We start from the raw sequence: 20,459 nt of genomic DNA on the forward strand, positions 1-20,459 counted from the left end.
TCAAAGTCTTAGATCATGTATCAAAGTGTTAGATCATGTATCAAAGTCTTAGATCATATATCAAAGTCTTAGATCATATATCAAAGTCTTAGATCATATATCAAAGTGTTAGATCATGCATCAAAGTCTTAGATCATGTATCAAAGTTTTAGATCATATATCAAAGTGTTAGATCATGCATCAAAGTCTTAGATCATATATCAAAGTGTTAGATCATGCATCAAAGTCTTAGATCATGTATCAAAGTGTTAGATCATATATCAAAGTGTTAGATCATGCATCAAAGTCTTAGATCATATATCAAAGTGTTAGATCATGCATCAAAGTCTTAGATCATGTATCAAAGTCTTAGATCATGTATCAAAGTGTTAGATCATGTATCAAAGTTTTAGATCATGTTTCAAAGTCTTAGAACATGCATCAGTGTTAGATCATGTATCAAAGTCTTAGATCATATATCAAAGTGTTAGATCATGCATCAAAGTCTTAGATCATGTATCAAAATCTTAGATCATGTATCAAAGTGTTAGATCATGTATCAAAGTCTTAGATCATGTATCAAAGTCTTAGATCATGTATCAAAGTGTTAGATCATGCATCAAAGTCTTAGATCATGTATCGAAGTCTTAGATCATATATCAAAGTGTTAGATCATGCATCAAAGTGTTAGATCATGCATCAAAGTCTTAGATCATGTATCAAAGTCTTAGATCATGTATCAAAGTTTTAGATCATGTATCAAAGTGTTAGATCTTGTATCAAAGTGTTAGATCATGTATCAAAGTCTTAGATCATGTATCAAAGTGTTAGATCATGTATCAAATTCTTAGATCATGTATCAAAGTTTTAGATCATGTATCAAAGTGTTAGATCATGTATCAAAGTCTTAGATCACGTATCAAAGTCTTAGATCATGTATCAAAGTGTTAGATCTTGTATCAAAGTGTTAGATCATGTATCAAAGTGTTAGATCATGTATCAAAGTGTTAGATCATGCATCAAAGTCTTAGATCATGTATCAAAGTCTTAGATCATGTATCAAAGTGTTATATCTTGTATCAAAGTGTTAGATCATGTATCAAAGTCTTAGATCATGTATCAAAGTGTTAGATCATGCATCAAAGTGTTAGATCATGCATCAAAGTCTTAGATCATGTATCAAAGTTTTAGATCATGTATCAAAGTGTTAGATCTTGTATCAAAGTGTTAGATCATGTATCAAAGTCTTAGATCATGTATCAAAGTGTTAGATCATGTATCAAAGTGTTAGATCTTGTATCAAAGTGTTAGATCATGTATCAAAGTCTTAGATCATGTATCAAAGTGTTAGATCATGTATCAAAGTGTTAGATCATGCATCAAAGTCTTAGATCATGTATCAAAGTCTTAGATCATGTATCAAAGTTTTAGATCATGTATCAAAGTGTTAGATCTTGTATCAAAGTGTTAGATCATGTATCAAAGTCTTAGATCATGTATCAAAGTGTTAGATCATGTATCAAAGTCTTAGATCATGTATCAAAGTTTTAGATCATGTATCAAAGTGTTAGATCATGTATCAAAGTGTTAGATTATGTATCAAAGTCGTAGATCACGTATCAAAGTCTTAGATCATGTATCAAAGTCTTAGATCATGCATCAAAGTGTTAGATCATGCATCAAAGTCTTAGATCATGTATCAAAGTCTTAGATCATGTATCAAAGTTTTAGATCATGTATCAAAGTGTTAGATCTTGTATCAAAGTGTTAGATCATGTATCAAAGTCTTAGATCATGTATCAAAGTGTTAGATCATGTATCAAAGTCTTAGATCATGTATCAAAGTTTTAGATCATGTATCAAAGTGTTAGATCATGTATCAAAGTCTTAGATCACGTATCAAAGTCTTAGATCATGTATCAAAGTGTTAGATCTTGTATCAAAGTGTTAGATCATGTATCAAAGTGTTAGATCATGTATCAAAGTGTTAGATCATGTATCAAAGTGTTAGATCTTGTATCAAAGTGTTAGATCACGTATCAAAGTCTTAGATCATGTATCAAAGTCTTAGATCACGTATCAAAGTTTTAGATCATGTATCAAAGTGTTAGATCTTGTATCAAAGTGTTAGATCATGTATCAAAGTGTTAGATCATGTATCAAAGTGTTAGATCATGCATCAAAGTCTTAGATCATGTATCAAAGTCTTAGATCATGTATCAAAGTGTTATATCTTGTATCAAAGTGTTAGATCATGTATCAAAGTCTTAGATCATGTATCAAAGTGTTAGATCATGCATCAAAGTGTTAGATCATGCATCAAAGTCTTAGATCATGTATCAAAGTTTTAGATCATGTATCAAAGTGTTAGATCTTGTATCAAAGTGTTAGATCATGTATCAAAGTCTTAGATCATGTATCAAAGTGTTAGATCATGTATCAAAGTGTTAGATCTTGTATCAAAGTGTTAGATCATGTATCAAAGTCTTAGATCATGTATCAAAGTGTTAGATCATGTATCAAAGTGTTAGATCATGCATCAAAGTCTTAGATCATGTATCAAAGTCTTAGATCATGTATCAAAGTTTTAGATCATGTATCAAAGTGTTAGATCTTGTATCAAAGTGTTAGATCATGTATCAAAGTCTTAGATCATGTATCAAAGTGTTAGATCATGTATCAAAGTCTTAGATCATGTATCAAAGTTTTAGATCATGTATCAAAGTGTTAGATCATGTATCAAAGTGTTAGATTATGTATCAAAGTCGTAGATCACGTATCAAAGTCTTAGATCATGTATCAAAGTCTTAGATCATGCATCAAAGTGTTAGATCATGCATCAAAGTCTTAGATCATGTATCAAAGTCTTAGATCATGTATCAAAGTTTTAGATCATGTATCAAAGTGTTAGATCTTGTATCAAAGTGTTAGATCATGTATCAAAGTCTTAGATCATGTATCAAAGTGTTAGATCATGTATCAAAGTCTTAGATCATGTATCAAAGTTTTAGATCATGTATCAAAGTGTTAGATCATGTATCAAAGTCTTAGATCACGTATCAAAGTCTTAGATCATGTATCAAAGTGTTAGATCTTGTATCAAAGTGTTAGATCATGTATCAAAGTGTTAGATCATGTATCAAAGTGTTAGATCATGTATCAAAGTGTTAGATCTTGTATCAAAGTGTTAGATCATGTATCAAAGTCTTAGATCATGTATCAAAGTGTTAGATCATGTATCAAAGTGTTAGATCATGCATCAAAGTCTTAGATCATGTATCAAAGTCTTAGATCATGTATCAAAGTTTTAGATCATGTATCAAAGTGTTAGATCTTGTATCAAAGTGTTAGATCATGTATCAAAGTCTTAGATCATGTATCAAAGTGTTAGATCATGTATCAAAGTCTTAGATCATGTATCAAAGTTTTAGATCATGTATCAAAGTGTTAGATCATGTATCAAAGTGTTAGATTATGTATCAAAGTCGTAGATCACGTATCAAAGTCTTAGATCATGTATCAAAGTCTTAGATCATGTATCAAAGTCTTAGATCATGTATCAAAGTGTTAGATCATGTATCAAAGTGTTAGATCATGTATCAAAGTCTTAGATCATGTATCAAAGTCTTAGATCATGTATCAAAGTGTTAGATCATGCATCAAAGTGTTAGATCATGCATCAAAGTCTTAGATCATGTATCAAAGTCTTAGATCATGTATCAAAGTTTTAGATCATGTATCAAAGTGTTAGATCTTGTATCAAAGTGTTAGATCATGTATCAAAGTCTTAGATCATGTATCAAAGTGTTAGATCATGTATCAAAGTCTTAGATCATGTATCAAAGTTTTAGATCATGTATCAAAGTGTTAGATCATGTATCAAAGTCTTAGATCACGTATCAAAGTCTTAGATCATGTATCAAAGTGTTAGATCTTGTATCAAAGTGTTAGATCATGTATCAAAGTGTTAGATCATGTATCAAAGTGTTAGATCATGCATCAAAGTCTTAGATCATGTATCAAAGTCTTAGATCATGTATCAAAGTGTTAGATCTTGTATCAAAGTGTTAGATCATGTATCAAAGTCTTAGATCATGTATCAAAGTGTTAGATCATGTATCAAAGTGTTAGATCATGCATCAAAGTCTTAGATCATGTATCAAAGTTTTAGATCATGTATCAAAGTGTTAGATCTTGTATCAAAGTGTTAGATCATGTATCAAAGTCTTAGATCATGTATCAAAGTGTTAGATCATGTATCAAAGTGTTAGATCTTGTATCAAAGTGTTAGATCATGTATCAAAGTCTTAGATCATGTATCAAAGTGTTAGATCATGTATCAAAGTGTTAGATCATGCATCAAAGTCTTAGATCATGTATCAAAGTCTTAGATCATGTATCAAAGTTTTAGATCATGTATCAAAGTGTTAGATCTTGTATCAAAGTGTTAGATCATGTATCAAAGTCTTAGATCATGTATCAAAGTGTTAGATCATGTATCAAAGTCTTAGATCATGTATCAAAGTTTTAGATCATGTATCAAAGTGTTAGATCATGTATCAAAGTGTTAGATTATGTATCAAAGTCGTAGATCACGTATCAAAGTCTTAGATCATGTATCAAAGTCTTAGATCATGTATCAAAGTCTTAGATCATGTATCAAAGTCTTAGATCATGTATCAAAGTCTTAGATCATGTATCAAAGTCTTAGATCATGTATCAAAGTGTTAGATCATGTATCAAAGTCTTAGATCGTGTATCAAAGTCTTAGATCATGTATCAAAGTGTTAGATCATGTATCAAAGTCTTAGATCGTGTATCAAAGTCTTAGATCATGTATCAAAGTGTTAGATCATGTATCAAAGTGTTAGATCTTGTATCAAAGTGTTAGATCATGTATCAAAGTCTTAGATCATGTATCAAAGTGTTAGATCATGTATCAAAGTGTTAGATCATGCATCAAAGTCTTAGATCATGTATCAAAGTCTTAGATCATGTATCAAAGTTTTAGATCATGTATCAAAGTGTTAGATCTTGTATCAAAGTGTTAGATCATGTATCAAAGTCTTAGATCATGTATCAAAGTGTTAGATCATGTATCAAAGTCTTAGATCATGTATCAAAGTTTTAGATCATGTATCAAAGTGTTAGATCATGTATCAAAGTGTTAGATTATGTATCAAAGTCGTAGATCACGTATCAAAGTCTTAGATCATGTATCAAAGTCTTAGATCATGTATCAAAGTCTTAGATCATGTATCAAAGTCTTAGATCATGTATCAAAGTCTTAGATCATGTATCAAAGTCTTAGATCATGTATCAAAGTGTTAGATCATGTATCAAAGTCTTAGATCGTGTATCAAAGTCTTAGATCATGTATCAAAGTGTTAGATCATGTATCAAAGTCTTAGATCGTGTATCAAAGTCTTAGATCATGCATTAAAGTCTTAGATCATGTATCAAAGTATTAGATCGTGTATCAAAGTCTTAGATCATGTATCAAAGTCTTAGACCATGTATCAAAGTCTTAGATCATGTATCAAAGTCTTAGATCATGTATCAAAGTCTTAGATCATTTTTCCAAGTTGCACATTTCCCACATTTTTCAAGCTATTTAAAGCGTTCCAGCATCAACACATTCTACACATCCTGGACATTCAAACCAACACTTTCCCAAGTTCCAAACCAAATTCCGGTTTTCCTGGAAATTCAAACTCCTCAACATTCAAACTATTCTTCCATTCATACTACGTTCTGTCAGCATTTCACTTCAACTTCAGCATTGGAGCATTCACACGCAATTCCTTCAGTAATTGCTTCATCTCGATTGTTTTTTTGTCGCACTAGATGAGCCGTATTCGACGTGTTTGACATTCATGTACGGCGACATATGACGTTATGGTAAACACTTTTTTTTTTCATGTGTTACTGTATATTAGGGGTGTCAAAGAAAATCAATTTTCAGGATTAATCGGGATTCTTATTTGTATTAATCGATTAAAACAAATCTATTTTTTCTTTTAAATCCTATACATGCCCATACCCGCTGTTCAGATTGACCTTAGAAAAGAGAAGTGTTGGATACTTCTCTTGTTGCCTTATTTGTATTTGACTTTATTAAATGTTTGGGAAGTATTTTTATTAAAGAAAAACAGTTTTTTAAAAGTAATATATAAATTGATCGGAGCTGTTTATCTATTTTTAAAGAAATGTAATTAATCATAGAACTGGCATCCAATATTTAAAAAAAAAAGTATTTATTTTGAATGGTGTGGTGCCCAAAGATTCAAGGCCCTACTGTATATACCAGGGGTCACCGACCTTTTTGAAAGCAAGAGCTACTTCTTGGGTAGTGATTAATGCGAAGGGCTACCAGTTTGATACACACTTAAATAAATTGCCAGAAATAGCCAATTTGCTCAATTTACCTTTAACTCTTATGTTATTATTAATAATTAATGATATTTACACTTAATTGAACGGTTTAAAAGAGGAGAAAACACGAAAAAAATGACAATTAAATTTTGAAACATAGTTTATCTTCAATTTCGTCTCTTTAAAATTCAAAATTCAACCGAAAAAAAGAAGAGAAAAACTAGCTAATTCGAATCTTTTTGAAAGAAATTTAAAAAAGAATTTATGGAACATCATTAGTCATTTTTCCTGATTAAGATTAATTTTAGAATTTTGATGACATATTTTAAATAGGTTAAAATCCAATCTACACTTTGTTAGAATATATAACAAATTGGACCAAGCTATATTTCTAACAAAGACAAATCATTATTTCTTCTTAAAAGAAATTCAAAAGACTTTGAAATAAGATTTAAATTTGATTCTACAGATTTTCTAAATTTGCCAGAATAATTTTTTTGAATTTTAATCATAAAAAGTTTGAAGAAATATTTCACAAATATTCTTCGTCGAAAAAACAGAAGCTTGAATGAATAATTAAATTAAAATGTATTTATTATTCTTTACAATAAAAAAAATAAATGTACTTGAACATTGATTTAAATTGTCAGGAAAGAAGAGGAAGGAATTTAAAAGGTAAAAAGGTATATGTGTTTAAAAATCCTCAAATCATTTTTAAGGTTGTATTTTTTCTCTAAAATTGTCTTTCTGAAAGTTATAAGAAGCAAAGTAAAAAAAATAATGAATTTATTTAAACAAGTGAAGACCAAGTCTTTAAAATATTTTCTTGGATTTTCAAATTCTATTTGAGTTTTATCTCTCTTAGAATTAAAAATGTCGGGCAAAGCGAGACCAGCTTGCTAGTAAATAAATACAATTTAAAAAATAGAGGCAGCTCACTGGTAAGTGCTGCTATTTGAGCTATTTTTAGAACAGGCCAGCGGGCTACTCATCTGGTCCTTACGGGCTACCTGGTGGCCGCGGGCACCGCGTTGGTGACCCCTGGTATATACTGTACATTCTACATTGCTACAAATAGCGTCTGTGTTTCCTCCTCAACCGCCATGTTTGAAGGTTGCAGAGAGAGTGCCTATCTCCCCTTAAGTTGTTTATATTTAGACAAGGCACTCGCAAAAATAGCCTCCGTGGATGTGGCCACCCTGTTTTTCCACCTCATAACTCGACTGTGACGTCATTCCCAGCTCTGACTTGAACGCAGCATAAATCAAGCTCTCAGGCAGAGGGAGAGGAGCTCTTCCAGGCAAAGAGGAGAGACAAAAAAGTTAGGACAAAGTTTTATAAGTTACATAAATGCTGCTATAAGCAGTTTTTTTTTTAATGCAGAGTCTGAATTGATTGGAGAGTGTGCAGGTGTACCTAATGTTGTGACTGGGTGAATCTGTATACGTTTATTTTCGTGCAGGTCTGGAAAATAATTTCAAGATATGCACTATATTGCCAAAAGTATTTGGCCACCTGCCTTGACTCACTAATGAACTTGAAGTGCCATCCCATTCCATTCCGGTCCACCTTTTGCAGCTATTACAGCTTCAACTCTTCTGGGAAGGCTGTCCACAAGGTTGCGGAGTGTGTTTATAGGAATTTTCCACCGTTCTTCCAAAAGCGCATTGGTGAGGTCACCCACTGATGTTGGTGGAGCAGGCCTGGCTCTCAGAACACCTTTGGGATGAATTAGAATGGAGACTATCAGGTTCAGGTCAGGACTCTGTGCAGGCCAGTCAAGTTCATCCACACCAGACTCTGTCATCCTTGTCTTTATGGACCTTGCTTTGTGCACTGGTGCACAGTCATGTTGGAAGAGGAAGGGGCCCCCGCTCCAAACTGTTCCCACTAGGTTGGGAGCATGGAATTGGGCGTGGCTTCATTTGCAATCTGGGAACTTTTCCACACACCAACATTTTGCAGGGTTATGGACATAACTTTTGTTCCACAGTCCATGTCCAATACATGTTATCTAGACCAGTAGTTCACACTTTTTTCACCAACTTATAAAAAACTTGTCTCTCCGAGTACCACCATAATGACCAATATTAAAATACAGTAGCGTAGTACGCCTAAATATTCATTAAAAACAAGGCTGAGGTTTTACTTAACAAGTATATTTACATATTTTGGCCACACAGTTACACACAGATTGAATATAGGAAAATAAAACTTTAATCAAGTGATTTTTTTTGGCGTACCACTAGATCAGGGGTCGGCAACCTTTACCACTCAAAGAGCCATTTTGGAAAGTTTCACAAATTAAAGAAAACAATGGGAGCTACAAAATTTTTTTGAAAATTTAAAATGAAAAACACCGCATACAAAGCTTAAATTGCTTTGCGCTATGTTAACCAGGGGTCTCTGACACACGCACCGGCACGCATCTCAATATGGAAATTTAATGTTAGTGCGGCCCGCGACTTTTAAATGAGTGGCGCTTGATAGCGTCTTTCTTCCCAACCCCCTCAAATTTCCGGGAGACTCCCAAATTTCAGGACGTGCTGGCACTGCTTTTTAGCGCCCTCTACAGCCTGCTCAAACAGCATACCTGCTTGGCCACATGTTGAATGCAGCTTTTGCTTGCTCACGTAAGTGACAGAAAGGCATACTTGTTCAACAGCCACACAGCTTACACTGACGGTAGCCGTACAAAAACAACTTTAACACTGTTACGTTACAAATATGCGCCACACTTTGAACCCACACCAAAAAAGAATGACAAACACATTTCTGGAGAACATCTGCACTGTAAGACAACATCAACATAACACAACAAATACCCAGAATCCCATGCAGCCCTAACTCTTCCGCTCAACCGACGCCCGGAGAGGGGAGGGGGGGTTGATGTGTGGGGGGGTTTGGTGGTAGCGGGGGTGTATAATGTAGACCGGAAGAGTTAGGGCTGCATGGGATTCTGGGTATTTGTTGTGTTGTGTTTATGTTGTGTTACGGTGCGGATGTTCCCCAGAAATGTGTTTGTCATTCTTTTTTGGTGTGGGTTCACAGTGTGGCGCATATTTGTAACGTAACAGTGTTAAAGTTGTTTTATACGTCTACCGTCAGTGTAAGCTGTGTGGCTGTTGAGCAAGTATGCCTTGCTGTCGCCTACGTGTGCAAGTAAAAGCAACATATGACATGTGGTCGGGCTGGCACGCTGTTTGTAAATGCTATAGAGGACAATTAATGCAGTGCCGTTAGGGCACACCCTTGATTAAGTCATTAGAGTGAAAATAGGATAATATTTGCCCTGGGAGATTTCTAGGAGAGGCAGTCTCCTGGGAAAATCGGGGGGGTCGTTAAGTATACTGGGAAAACCGGGAGGGTCGGCAAGTATGCAGCTGAGCCGCATCAGAGTGGTCAAAGAGCCGCATGCGGCTCCGGAGCCGCGGGTTGCCGACCCCTGCACTAGATGGAGTCCAGTTTGAGAAACACCGATCGAGACCACAAGGATGTGTTTTAAATGTAGATTAAAATCATCGTTAATAAAGTCAAGTTCACCTGCGTGGTTTTTGCAGGGTCCATCCAGGCAGCGAGACAGAGAGTGAAGCGGGAGATGTTCTGGATCAGCACTTTGACGAGCCGGACATGAAAATGAGCTCCGATGACGACCCCAGCGGCTACTTGCGCATGGTGTCAAGGAACAACATCTTTAACAGGTTCTTGCTGCTTTTACACAGACTACGACAGTGTTTCTTAACCCATACTTGCCAACCTTGAGACTTCCAATATCGGGAGGTGGGGGGTAGGGGGTGGGGGGGTCGTGGTCGTGGTTGGGGGCGTGGTTATTTACAGCTAGAATTCACCAACTCGAGTATTTCATTTATATTTCATATATATATATATATATATGTATGAAATACTTGACTTTCAGTGAATTCTAGCTATATATATATATATATATATATATATATATATATATATATATATATATATATATATATATATATATATATATATATATATATATATATATATATACATATATATATACTTTATTTACATAGAAAAAAAAACAAAAACTTGAATTTCAGTGTTCCGGTGGCTATCCATTAGATGGCAGTATTGTCCTGTTTAACTTCTCCGTTCATTGGGCAGGCAAGCTGTTTATATTGTGGGAAAGCGGACGTGAGAACAGGCTGTCCCCACTCAGTCTCAGGTCCGCATTGAGCTGGAGGGGGCGTGGCCTCCAGCTCCGGCTGAATACCGGGAGTTTGTTGGTAGAAAATCTCTGCCGGGAGGTTGTCGGGAGAGGCACTGAATACCGGGATTCTCCCGCTAAAAACGGGAGGGTTGGCAAGTATGTCTTAACCATAGGGCCGGGACCCATTGTTGGCGTCAAAAAAATATCTGTTTCTCAGCCTGGGCCGCTGTGGTACTCAGTTGTAATACACTTTTCCACCACCTGTGGCAGCAATGACAATGTCAAACAAACAGAGTAAGAGTGTTAATATTCGAGTGGGCCCTGAGGTCAAAAAGGTTAAGAACCCCTGGACTAGAACCAGCTAATAGGAAGTTGTTGATCATGCCATAGAGAACTTTCTACTTCCTGTTACGTCGTTGACTTTACCATCTGTGACGTGTTGGCGAACAGAAGCTGCCGGAGCGTCAGCAGCCTCAGCTCCGTGTCTTCATCGAAGGACGGAGCGTGCTCTCCTCCTTGCTGGACGGGAAACAAGGCGCCTCTGCGGGCCCTTTACGACTTACTCATCGCGCCCATGGAGGCGGTACGTGTGTGTGTGTGTGTGTGTGTGTGTGTGTGTGTGTGTGTGTGTGTACAAAAGCAGTGAAGTTGTCACGTTGTGTAAATGGTAAACAAAAAGAGAATACAATGATTTGCAAATCCTTTTCAACTTATATTCAATTGAATAGACTGCAAAGACAACATATTTCATGTTCACACTGAGAAACTTGATGTTTTTTGCAAATAATCCTGAACTTAGAATTTAATGGCAGCAACACTTTGCAAAAAAGTAGTCAGAGGGGCATTTTTACCACTGTGTTACATGGCCTTTCCTTTTAACAACACTCAGTAAAGGTTTGGGAACTGAGGAGACACATTTTTGAAGTGGAATTCTTTCCCATTCTTGCTTGATGTACAGCTTAAGTTGTTCAACAGTCTCCCTTCTCATATTTTAGCCTTCACACATTTTCAATGTCTGGACTACAGGCAGGCCAGTCTAGTACCCGCACTCTTTTACTATGAAGCCACGCTGTTGTAACACCTGGCTTGGCATTGTCTTGCTGAAATAAGCAGGGGCGTCCATGATAACATTGCTTGGATGGCAACATATGTTGCTCCAAAACTTGTACGTACCTCTCAGCATTAATGGTGCCTTCACAGATGTGTAAGTTACCCATGTCTTGGCCACTAATACACCCCCATACCATCACACATGCTGCCTTTTACACTTTGCGCCTAGAACAATCCGGATGGTTCTTTTCCTGTTTGTTCCGGAAGACACGACGTCCACAGTTTCCAAAAACAATTTGAAATGTGGACTCGTCAGACCACAGAACACTTTTCCACTTTGCATGAGTCCATCTTAGATGAGCTCGAGCCCAGCGAAGCGGCAGCGTTTCTGGGTGTTGTCGATAAATGCATTTTGCTCTGCATAGTAGAGTTTTAACTTGCACTTACAGATGTAGCGACCAACTGTAGTTACTGACAGTGGTTTTCTGAAGAGTTCCCGAGCCCATGTGGTGATATCCTTCACACACTGATGTCACTTTTTGATGCAGTGCCGCCCGAGGGATGGAAGGTGCATAATATCATGGCTTACGTGCAGCGATTTCTCCAGATTCTCTGAACCTTTTGATGATATTACGGAGCGTAGATGGTGAAATCCCTAAATTCCTTGCAACAGCTGGTTGAGAAAGGTTTTTCTTCAGCAATTTGCTCAGGCATTTGTTGACAAAGTGGTGACCCTCGCCCCGTCCTTGTTTGTGAACGACTGAGCATTTCATGGAAGCTGCTTTTAGACCCAATCATGGCACCCACCTGTTCCCAATTAGCCTGTTCACCTGTGGGGTGTTCCAAATAAGTCTTTGATGGGCATTCCTCAACTTTCTCTGTCTTTTTTGCCACTTGTGCCAGCTTTTTTGAAAGGCATCAAATTCAAAATAAGCTAAAATTTGCAAAAAATAAAGTTTTCCAGTTCGAACATTAAAATATCTTGTCTTTGCAGTCTATTCAATTGAATATAAGTTGAAAATGATTTGTAAATCATTGTATTCTGTTTTTATTTACCATTTACACAACGTGACAACTTCACTGCTTTTGGCTTTTGTATAACTCCGCCTCCCTGTGTCCCGCTCCAGGCCCTGATGCACGGTGGCGGACACAGGCAGCTGGTTTTAGTCCTGGAAGGAGACTTGTACCTGGTGCCATTTGCCTTGCTCAAAGGCAGCTCTTCTAACGAGTACCTCTACGAGATGTTTAGTCTGGTTTGTGTGCCGTCGCTTGCCAGCCTCCAAGCCTCCATGAAGGTGAGACCCTCGGAGGATATCAAGTCGCCGGGCTGTGATGGCGGTTCGGTGGCCGCCGTGGTGGGGGCGCCCCGCCTGCCCCCCGGCCTGATGAGGCGCTGGCTGTGGGGGCCGCTCCCCTCCGCCCAGGACGAGGCCGTGTGGCTGGGAGAGCAGCTGGGGTGTCGCCCGCTCACCGGAGTCAACGCCACAAAGGAGCGCCTCCTCTCTGCGCTGACGCGGGCAGAGTGCGTTCACTTGGCCACTCACGTCTCCTGGAAGCTCGCCGCCTTGGTCCTCGCTCCCGGGAAGGAGCGACGGAAGATGACGGCGGGCGAGGCCGCACGCCAAGACGGAGACGAGGACGACGTCTGCGAGAGCACGCCGCTTCAAGACGTCCTCCTCACGGCGGCAGACATCTTGGAGCTCAACCTTCACGTCAAACTGGTGGTCCTCAGGTTCGTAAAATCTTTGAAACTCCCAAGCCAGCCTTTAACCCCCCGTGGTCCTAGGTCGTACGCCGAGTCCAGCTGCAGGGTGACCGCGGACGGCGTGGTGGGTCTGACGCGAGCCTTCCTGGCCGCAGGGGTCCGTTGCGTGTGCGTGTCGCTGTGGCCCACGCCGGCCGCCGCCTCCAAGCTGTTCACTCAAACCTTCTACGGCGCCCTACTGGGCGGGACCACGGCCAGCGCTGCCCTCGGCGAGGCCATGAGGACCCTGCAGACCACCAAGAACTTCTCCCACCCTTCCAACTGGGCAGGTGAGCAGATGGAGGACAAATGACATATCTACACTTTTTTCTGCACTTTCATTTTTGAAGTTGTTCTTGATTTATTGTTATGTCAATTTATTGACCACAGCTGGGACTATTTAAGTGCGTCACTTCCTGTGGAAAATGACACTATCAGGTTCAAACACCGATGACATCGATTAAACAGACAAAGAAGCAAGGAATTAAACAAAGACAGAATTAAATTTGGCTTAATGAGGAGAAACGCGTAGACCTGTACCCTTGCACAGTGTCCCGCCACGCTCTGACGAAAGAGTGTACGCCTCCTCTTTTATTTGGACTTTCCCTGATTACATGGCAACAGCTGTTTCTAAGGGAAGGGGGGTCATAAACAGCCGTCGCCTTTGGTTACAAAACAGTTCAAAGAAAAGGTGCCTGGATGGGGGTCAAGCCCTGCTTCCTCTCCGCTTTGTAGATCTCGGGTCAAGACAAAATCTTCCTGTGTATTACAACACATCAAAGAAACCGACACCTTCATGTCGCTTCCCATCCTACACAGTGGAGTTTTACAAGCCTTTTGATCGGTAAGATCAAAGACAGCTTTTGTCTGCTCGCCGGGAACTCACTGAAACACAACGTTTTGTGATCATTTAGATACAATTATTCTGACGTACACACTGACGAATACATTTTCGAAAGCGGTCTGTGTTTGGTGGCGCCTGCGCAGTTTCAAATTGTTAGAAGGACTCGAGTGTTGCTGGCTTTGCTTTTTCTTTAAGTATATTTTTTTGTTTCATTATGTTTTTCGGAGAGTGCGTGTTTTTCCTGTATTTTGCCGTCAAATACGCCAGCAAAATCATAATTTCACAAAATAAAAGCATGTTTTATTGTAAGTTTAGAACTACCGTATTTTCCGGACCATAGGGCGCACCGGATTATAAAGCACACTGCCGATGAGCGGGTGTATTCCAGTCTATTTTCAGACAAAAGGCGCACCGGGTTATAAGGCGCATTAAAGGGGTCATATTATGAAAGTTTTGGTGTTGTTTACTGGCGTCATATTGCAGTCTGCACGTATCTCTTATGTGTGAGTGCCATCTACTGGTTACACTTATCATTACATCATGCACCAAATAAGATAGCTTTGAGGTTGGTAAGCACAACCAACATTATTCCGTACATTAGGCGCACCGGGTTATAAGGCGCACTGTGGATTTTTGAGAAAATGAAAGGATTTTAAGTGCGCCTTATAGTCTGAAAAATACGGTGTATATATAGACGTATTATTTTGGGGTGTCTCGGCAGAAAAACTAACGTCAAAACGACAGCTGCAATAGCTGTCGTTTTGACGTTGTGTATACAAATATTGAGTATTACAATACATCACATAATTCCTTTTATCAACTGTAACACAAAGCAGAGAAGTGGGCGTTGTTTTTGCGCAAACATTTGATCTATAACACACTTTTTATGTCTAGAATCTCAAAGTGTTACAGAGGAGAGAAGAGAAACAGCAGACAATTTAAATGTGATTTTAAAAAAAAGTACATAGCAAATCAAAAGCTGCAATAGATGGGTAGGTTGTGAGTTCAAACCCCGGCTGAGTCGTACCAAAGACTATAAAAATGGGAGCCATTACCTCCCTGCTTGGCACTCAGCATCAAGGGTTGGAATTGGGGGTTAAATCAGCAAAAATTATTCCCGGGCGCGGCCATCGCTGCTGCCCACTGCTCCCCTCACCTCCCAGGGGGTGAACAATGGGATGGGTCAAATGCAGAGGACACATTTCACCACACATAGTGTGTGTGTGACAATCATTGCTACTTTAACTTTACTCTCTCTGTAAGCGACTTTGCCGCCCTCTAGTGGTTAGTTTTGGCAATGCATAAACACTGCCTGCATGTCTCAGTCTATTTACATTGAATGGAATGTAAAAAATGTGTGTGTGTTGTTCTTCAGGTTACCTTCTAATTGGCAGCGACGTGAAGGTGAACAGTCCCAAGTCTCTGGTCCGACAAGCCTTAGCAGAGATCCTGCAGCACACAGAGCGGGCCAGGGACGCCCTCAGAGTACTTCTGCACTTGGTGAGACGTCTTTTAGAACTGCCCTAGATCACACGAGGGCTCTTTCTGGTAGTTAATGGCTTCTTTGCTCTGCAGGTGGAGAAGTCTTTGCAGCGTATTGACAGTGGGCAGCACAACCCCATGTACACGTCACAGCAGAGTGTGGACAATAAGGTGTGTGTGTGTGTGTGTGTGTGTGTGGCTCCGGCAAACCTCCATGGCTGCCCCTGCTCATGTCCTCATGTCTGCTCTGCCTCCATGAAGGTGGGCGGGGTGCCCGGATGGCGAGCCCTGCTGTCTGCAGTCGGCTTTCGCTTGGACCTGGGCGGCGCCGGTCTCCCCGCGGCCGTGTTCTTCCCCACGTCGGACCCCGGAGAGCGTCTGCAGCAGTGCAGCATCTCCCTGCAGTCCCTGCTTGGTACCGGCACTCCTCAAATACTGGGTTATACTTCACTCTGCGGGAGTTCTCATGAGAGCAGGGGTGTCCAAATGTCTTCCGCCCACACGCTGAAAATTGTGATATTTTCATTTTCAAAACTAATAGAATATATATTGTTACTTTTAGAACAAACTTCTATTTTGGTGGGTTTTAAAGGTCTCGGGGACCCAAAAGTGTCCGAAGTGATAAAAGCAAGTCATATGTTTACTTTCAACTAGGGATGTCCGATAATGGCTTTTTGCCGATATCCGATATTCCGATATTGTCCAACTCTTTAATTACCGATACCGATATCAACCGATATATGCAGTCGTGGAATTAACACATTATTATGCCTAACTTGGACAACCAGGTATGGTGAAGATAAGGTACTTTTATAAAAAATTAGTAAAATAAGATAAATAAATTTTTAAAAAATTCTTCAATAAAAAAGAAAGTAAAACAATATAAAAACAGTTACATAGAAACTAGTAATGAATGAAAATGAGTAAAATTAACTGTTAAAGGTTAGTACTATTAGTGGAGCAGCAGCACGCACAATCATGTGTGCTTACGGACTGTATCCCTTGCAGACTGTATTGATATATATTGATATATAATGTAGGAAGCAGAATATTAATAACAGAAAGAAACAACCCTTTTGTGTGAATGAGTGTAAATGGGGGAGGGAGGTTTTTTGGGTTGGTGCACTAATTGTAAGTGTATCTTGTGTTTTTTATGTTGATTTAATTAAAAAAAAAACACAAAAAAAAAACGATACCGATAATAAAAAAACCGATACCGATAATTTCCGATATTACATTTTAACGAATATATCGGCCGATATTATCGGACATCTCTACTTTCAACGCTTAAATATTTATAGATAAAATTCTGATCTATCTGTTGACATTGAATACATATTTTTCTTGTGTGAAAACCCTTTTTTTTTATGGCAAAAAATCCTCCCAAAAAATGATCAAAGTTGAATATTTGATGTGATGTCATTGGAGCCTTAAATATGTAAATAAGTCATAATACATTTTGGTTCAATGTTGTTTTTTGAGCAACGATGGTAAAAAAGGTCTCAAGTAGGGATGTCCGATCGGCCGATAAATGCGTTAAAATGTAATATCGGAAATTATCGGTATTGGTTTTTTTATTATCTGTATCGGTGTTTTTATTTTAATTTTATTTTTATTAAATCAACATAAAAAACACAAGATACACTTACAATTAGTGCACCAACCCAAAAAACCTCCCTCCCCCCATTTCTTTCTGTTATTAATATTCTGGTTCCTACATTATATATCAATATATATCAATACAGTCTGCAAGGGATACAGTCCGTAAGCACACATGGTTGTGCGTGCTGCTGCTCCACTAATAGTACTAACCTTTAACAGTTCATTTTACTCATTTTCATTCATTACTAGTTTCTATGTAACTGTTTTTATATTGTTTTACTTTCTTTTTTATTCAAGAATTTTTTTTTAATTTAGTTATCTTATTTTATTATTATTTTTAAAAAGTACCTTATCTTCACCATACATGGTTGTCCAAATTAGGCATAATAATGTGTTAATTCCACGATTGCATATATCGGTTGATATCGGTATCGGTTGATATCAGTATCGGTAATTAAAGAGTTGGACAATATCGGAATATCGGATATCGGCAAAAAGCCATTATCGGACATCCCTAGTCTCAAGTATCCAAAAAGACCCCACTCAATAAGATCATGTATATTATTTTTATTTTTAATGCTTGGATCTGTAGATCAACTTCAGATCTATCCGTCAATTATATATATATATATATATATATATATATATATATATATATTTTTTTTTTATGTTTTATACCACTTTTGCCAAGGAAAATCTTTTTTAATGTATATGGCAAATACACAAAATATGGAATATTTTCCCAAAAAAACATTTCAAACTGCAATATTTGATCTTAAGTAATTTGAGCCTTAAATACGTCAATAATTCATAAGTTTTTTTTTGTTTAGTGTGTTTTCTTATGTCTTGTTTTGTTGAATGGCGGTGCGTAACTGGCAACCGGGATGTGACACACTCACGTACTTACTAATTGGTTAAACAGTGGAAGGCGGGACATCGAAATGAAAACAATAACAAGATTTCTGGGCTGTAAATCTAATTTTGAAATGAGCATCATCAGTTATAGAGGTATTGGAAAAGAAGATGATCTATTAATGCCTTTTGACATATCATTTAATGACGGCGTGGCGAAGTTGGTAGAGTGGCCGTGCCAGCAATCGGAGGGTTGCTGGTTACTGGGGATCAATCCCCACATTCTACCATCCTAATCACGTCCGTTGTGTCCTTGGGCAAGACACTTCAGCCTTGCTCCTGATGGCTGCTGGTTAGCACCTTGCATGGCAGCTCCCGCCATCAATGTGTGAATGTGTGTGTGAATGTAGAAATACTGTCAAAGCGCTTTGAGTACCTTGAAGGTAGAAAAGCGCTATACAAGTATAACCCATTTATCATTTATTTATAATGATGACTTGACATGAAATTATTACATATGGCTCTTTTCATAACAAACAAGTTAGTGTGTTTGTTTTTTGTCTTACCAAACATTGACAATTTCACTTGACTTAGCCTTTCTTAATATTTCACACCCCATTATAATACAAGTATGTATGGTTCCCTCTGATATTGCACTGGATCCAGTGTTTCCCACACATTCATTTATTTGTGGCGGCCCGCCACGAAAGAATTACGTTCGCCACAAATTTAAAAAAATAAAAACTAAAATGTTTTGAATTTTTTTTTTAATTTTTAATTTTTTTTGTCCTGTCCAGCTTCTCAGGCAAATCATATAGTTGATGTAGATGCCCATATAGGCTGTTCAGATTTACTTTACAAAAGAGAAGTGTAGGATACTTCTCTTGTTGCCTTATTTGTATTTGACCACTACTGTTTTCTGTTTATTTGTTACTGACTGTGGCAGGACACCTCTGCCTCTGTTTCACTTTATGTTGCTGGTAAATAATATGGTTGTAGTAGTAGGCTTTATTTAGTATGCACTAATTAAAGGGGCAGAGCTTTAAGAGACATTTTAGCTTTTATATTTTATAAGATATATTTTTTGTAAGAACCACAATTAATAAATATATTTCAGTGAATAACTTATTATTCAAATCTGTATATAAATATGTACATAAAGTGTTGTAATTATATTGTAAAATGGATGGATGGATGGATGGATGGACTTTTAAAACAAAACTGTTATTATTAATTAGTAAGTATACATTTTTTTAGCCTTTTTAGAGAAAACCATATCATTGTAGTAAATTATGCAAATTACTCGATGATGTCATGGTGACCACGCCCATAGCCACCCCCATAGCCACGCCCCCACCGCCACAGGTATCTTGGCAGTTTATGGGAAACACTGGGATCAATATCAATATTGGTGAATTCTCAAGGCTAGAATATTGGCAACATATTGCAAGTAAAAAGTCGGGACACCCCTGCTTAAAATGGCTGTTTTTGACCCGCAGCCCATTGACTCCTGTTGACTTTGGGCCCTGGAGGCAAAAAGTTTGTTTTATAGGCATCACCTGTGTTGTAAGTCAAATGTGTGCTTTCTTCATGTTTTTGTTTTCAGGGCTCGGCACTGCAGCTCTTCAGGCTCTCTGCAAACTGCTCACAGCACCCGAAGCTGGAGAGCAGCTTATACACAAGGTAGCACTTGAGTCGCAAGTTGACATTAGCATACGATTCTTCCGTCTATAGTCGGAAATCCGTCTTTTATATCTCTGTAAAAATATACAAAAATATTTTCAGTTTTTCTTCGTTTTTTTCCCGAAATGCAATGTGTGTTGAAATCTTGATCCTTCTCTTTGCCGTACCTGCCAACAATTACGGTTTTTCCATAATGAGTACGGTTTTTGATAATCCAGTGGTAAAAACTACGGTTTTCCTTTAAAAATTATGAACTTAAAATTCGAAGCAACTCCACAGGCAGGGGACAACGTATACGGGAAACATCAATGATGATTGGTTGGTTTACGTATAAGAACATCCATGATTGGTTGGTTTGTTTACTATGATGAGTCACGATTGGTTAAGATTAGGGCAAAACATTAGGGACAGGCCAATCAGAGGCGAGATAGGGCGGGTTATGGAACCATTTATATATATATATATATATATATATATATATATATATATATATATATATATATATATATATATATATATATATATATATATATATATATATATATATATATATATATATATGAGGAGAAGAGGGAATATTCAAGCGGGTGATTTACACTACCGTTCAAAAGTTTGGGGTCACATTGAAATGTCCTTATTTTTGAAGGAAAAGCACTGTACTT

General features: G+C 37.8%; 1 protein-coding gene across 1 annotated transcript in view; it reads left to right on the forward strand.

Moving 5' to 3' along the window:
- The window catches only part of ttc28 (tetratricopeptide repeat domain 28), a 76,648-nt gene that overhangs the window by 48,123 nt on the left and 8,066 nt on the right, over positions 1-20,459 (forward strand). Inside the window, exons 22-29 of the mRNA XM_062030735.1 lie at positions 9,915-10,055; positions 10,991-11,123; positions 12,718-13,322; positions 13,377-13,624; positions 15,554-15,678; positions 15,754-15,831; positions 15,922-16,075; positions 19,721-19,797. Of these exons, the coding sequence (XP_061886719.1) occupies positions 9,915-10,055; positions 10,991-11,123; positions 12,718-13,322; positions 13,377-13,624; positions 15,554-15,678; positions 15,754-15,831; positions 15,922-16,075; positions 19,721-19,797 (1,561 nt within the window). The remainder of the gene's footprint in view (positions 1-9,914; positions 10,056-10,990; positions 11,124-12,717; positions 13,323-13,376; positions 13,625-15,553; positions 15,679-15,753; positions 15,832-15,921; positions 16,076-19,720; positions 19,798-20,459) is intronic.

Source organism: Entelurus aequoreus, linkage group LG21, assembly GCF_033978785.1.
Source record: "Entelurus aequoreus isolate RoL-2023_Sb linkage group LG21, RoL_Eaeq_v1.1, whole genome shotgun sequence".
NCBI lineage: Eukaryota > Metazoa > Chordata > Actinopteri > Syngnathiformes > Syngnathidae > Entelurus > Entelurus aequoreus.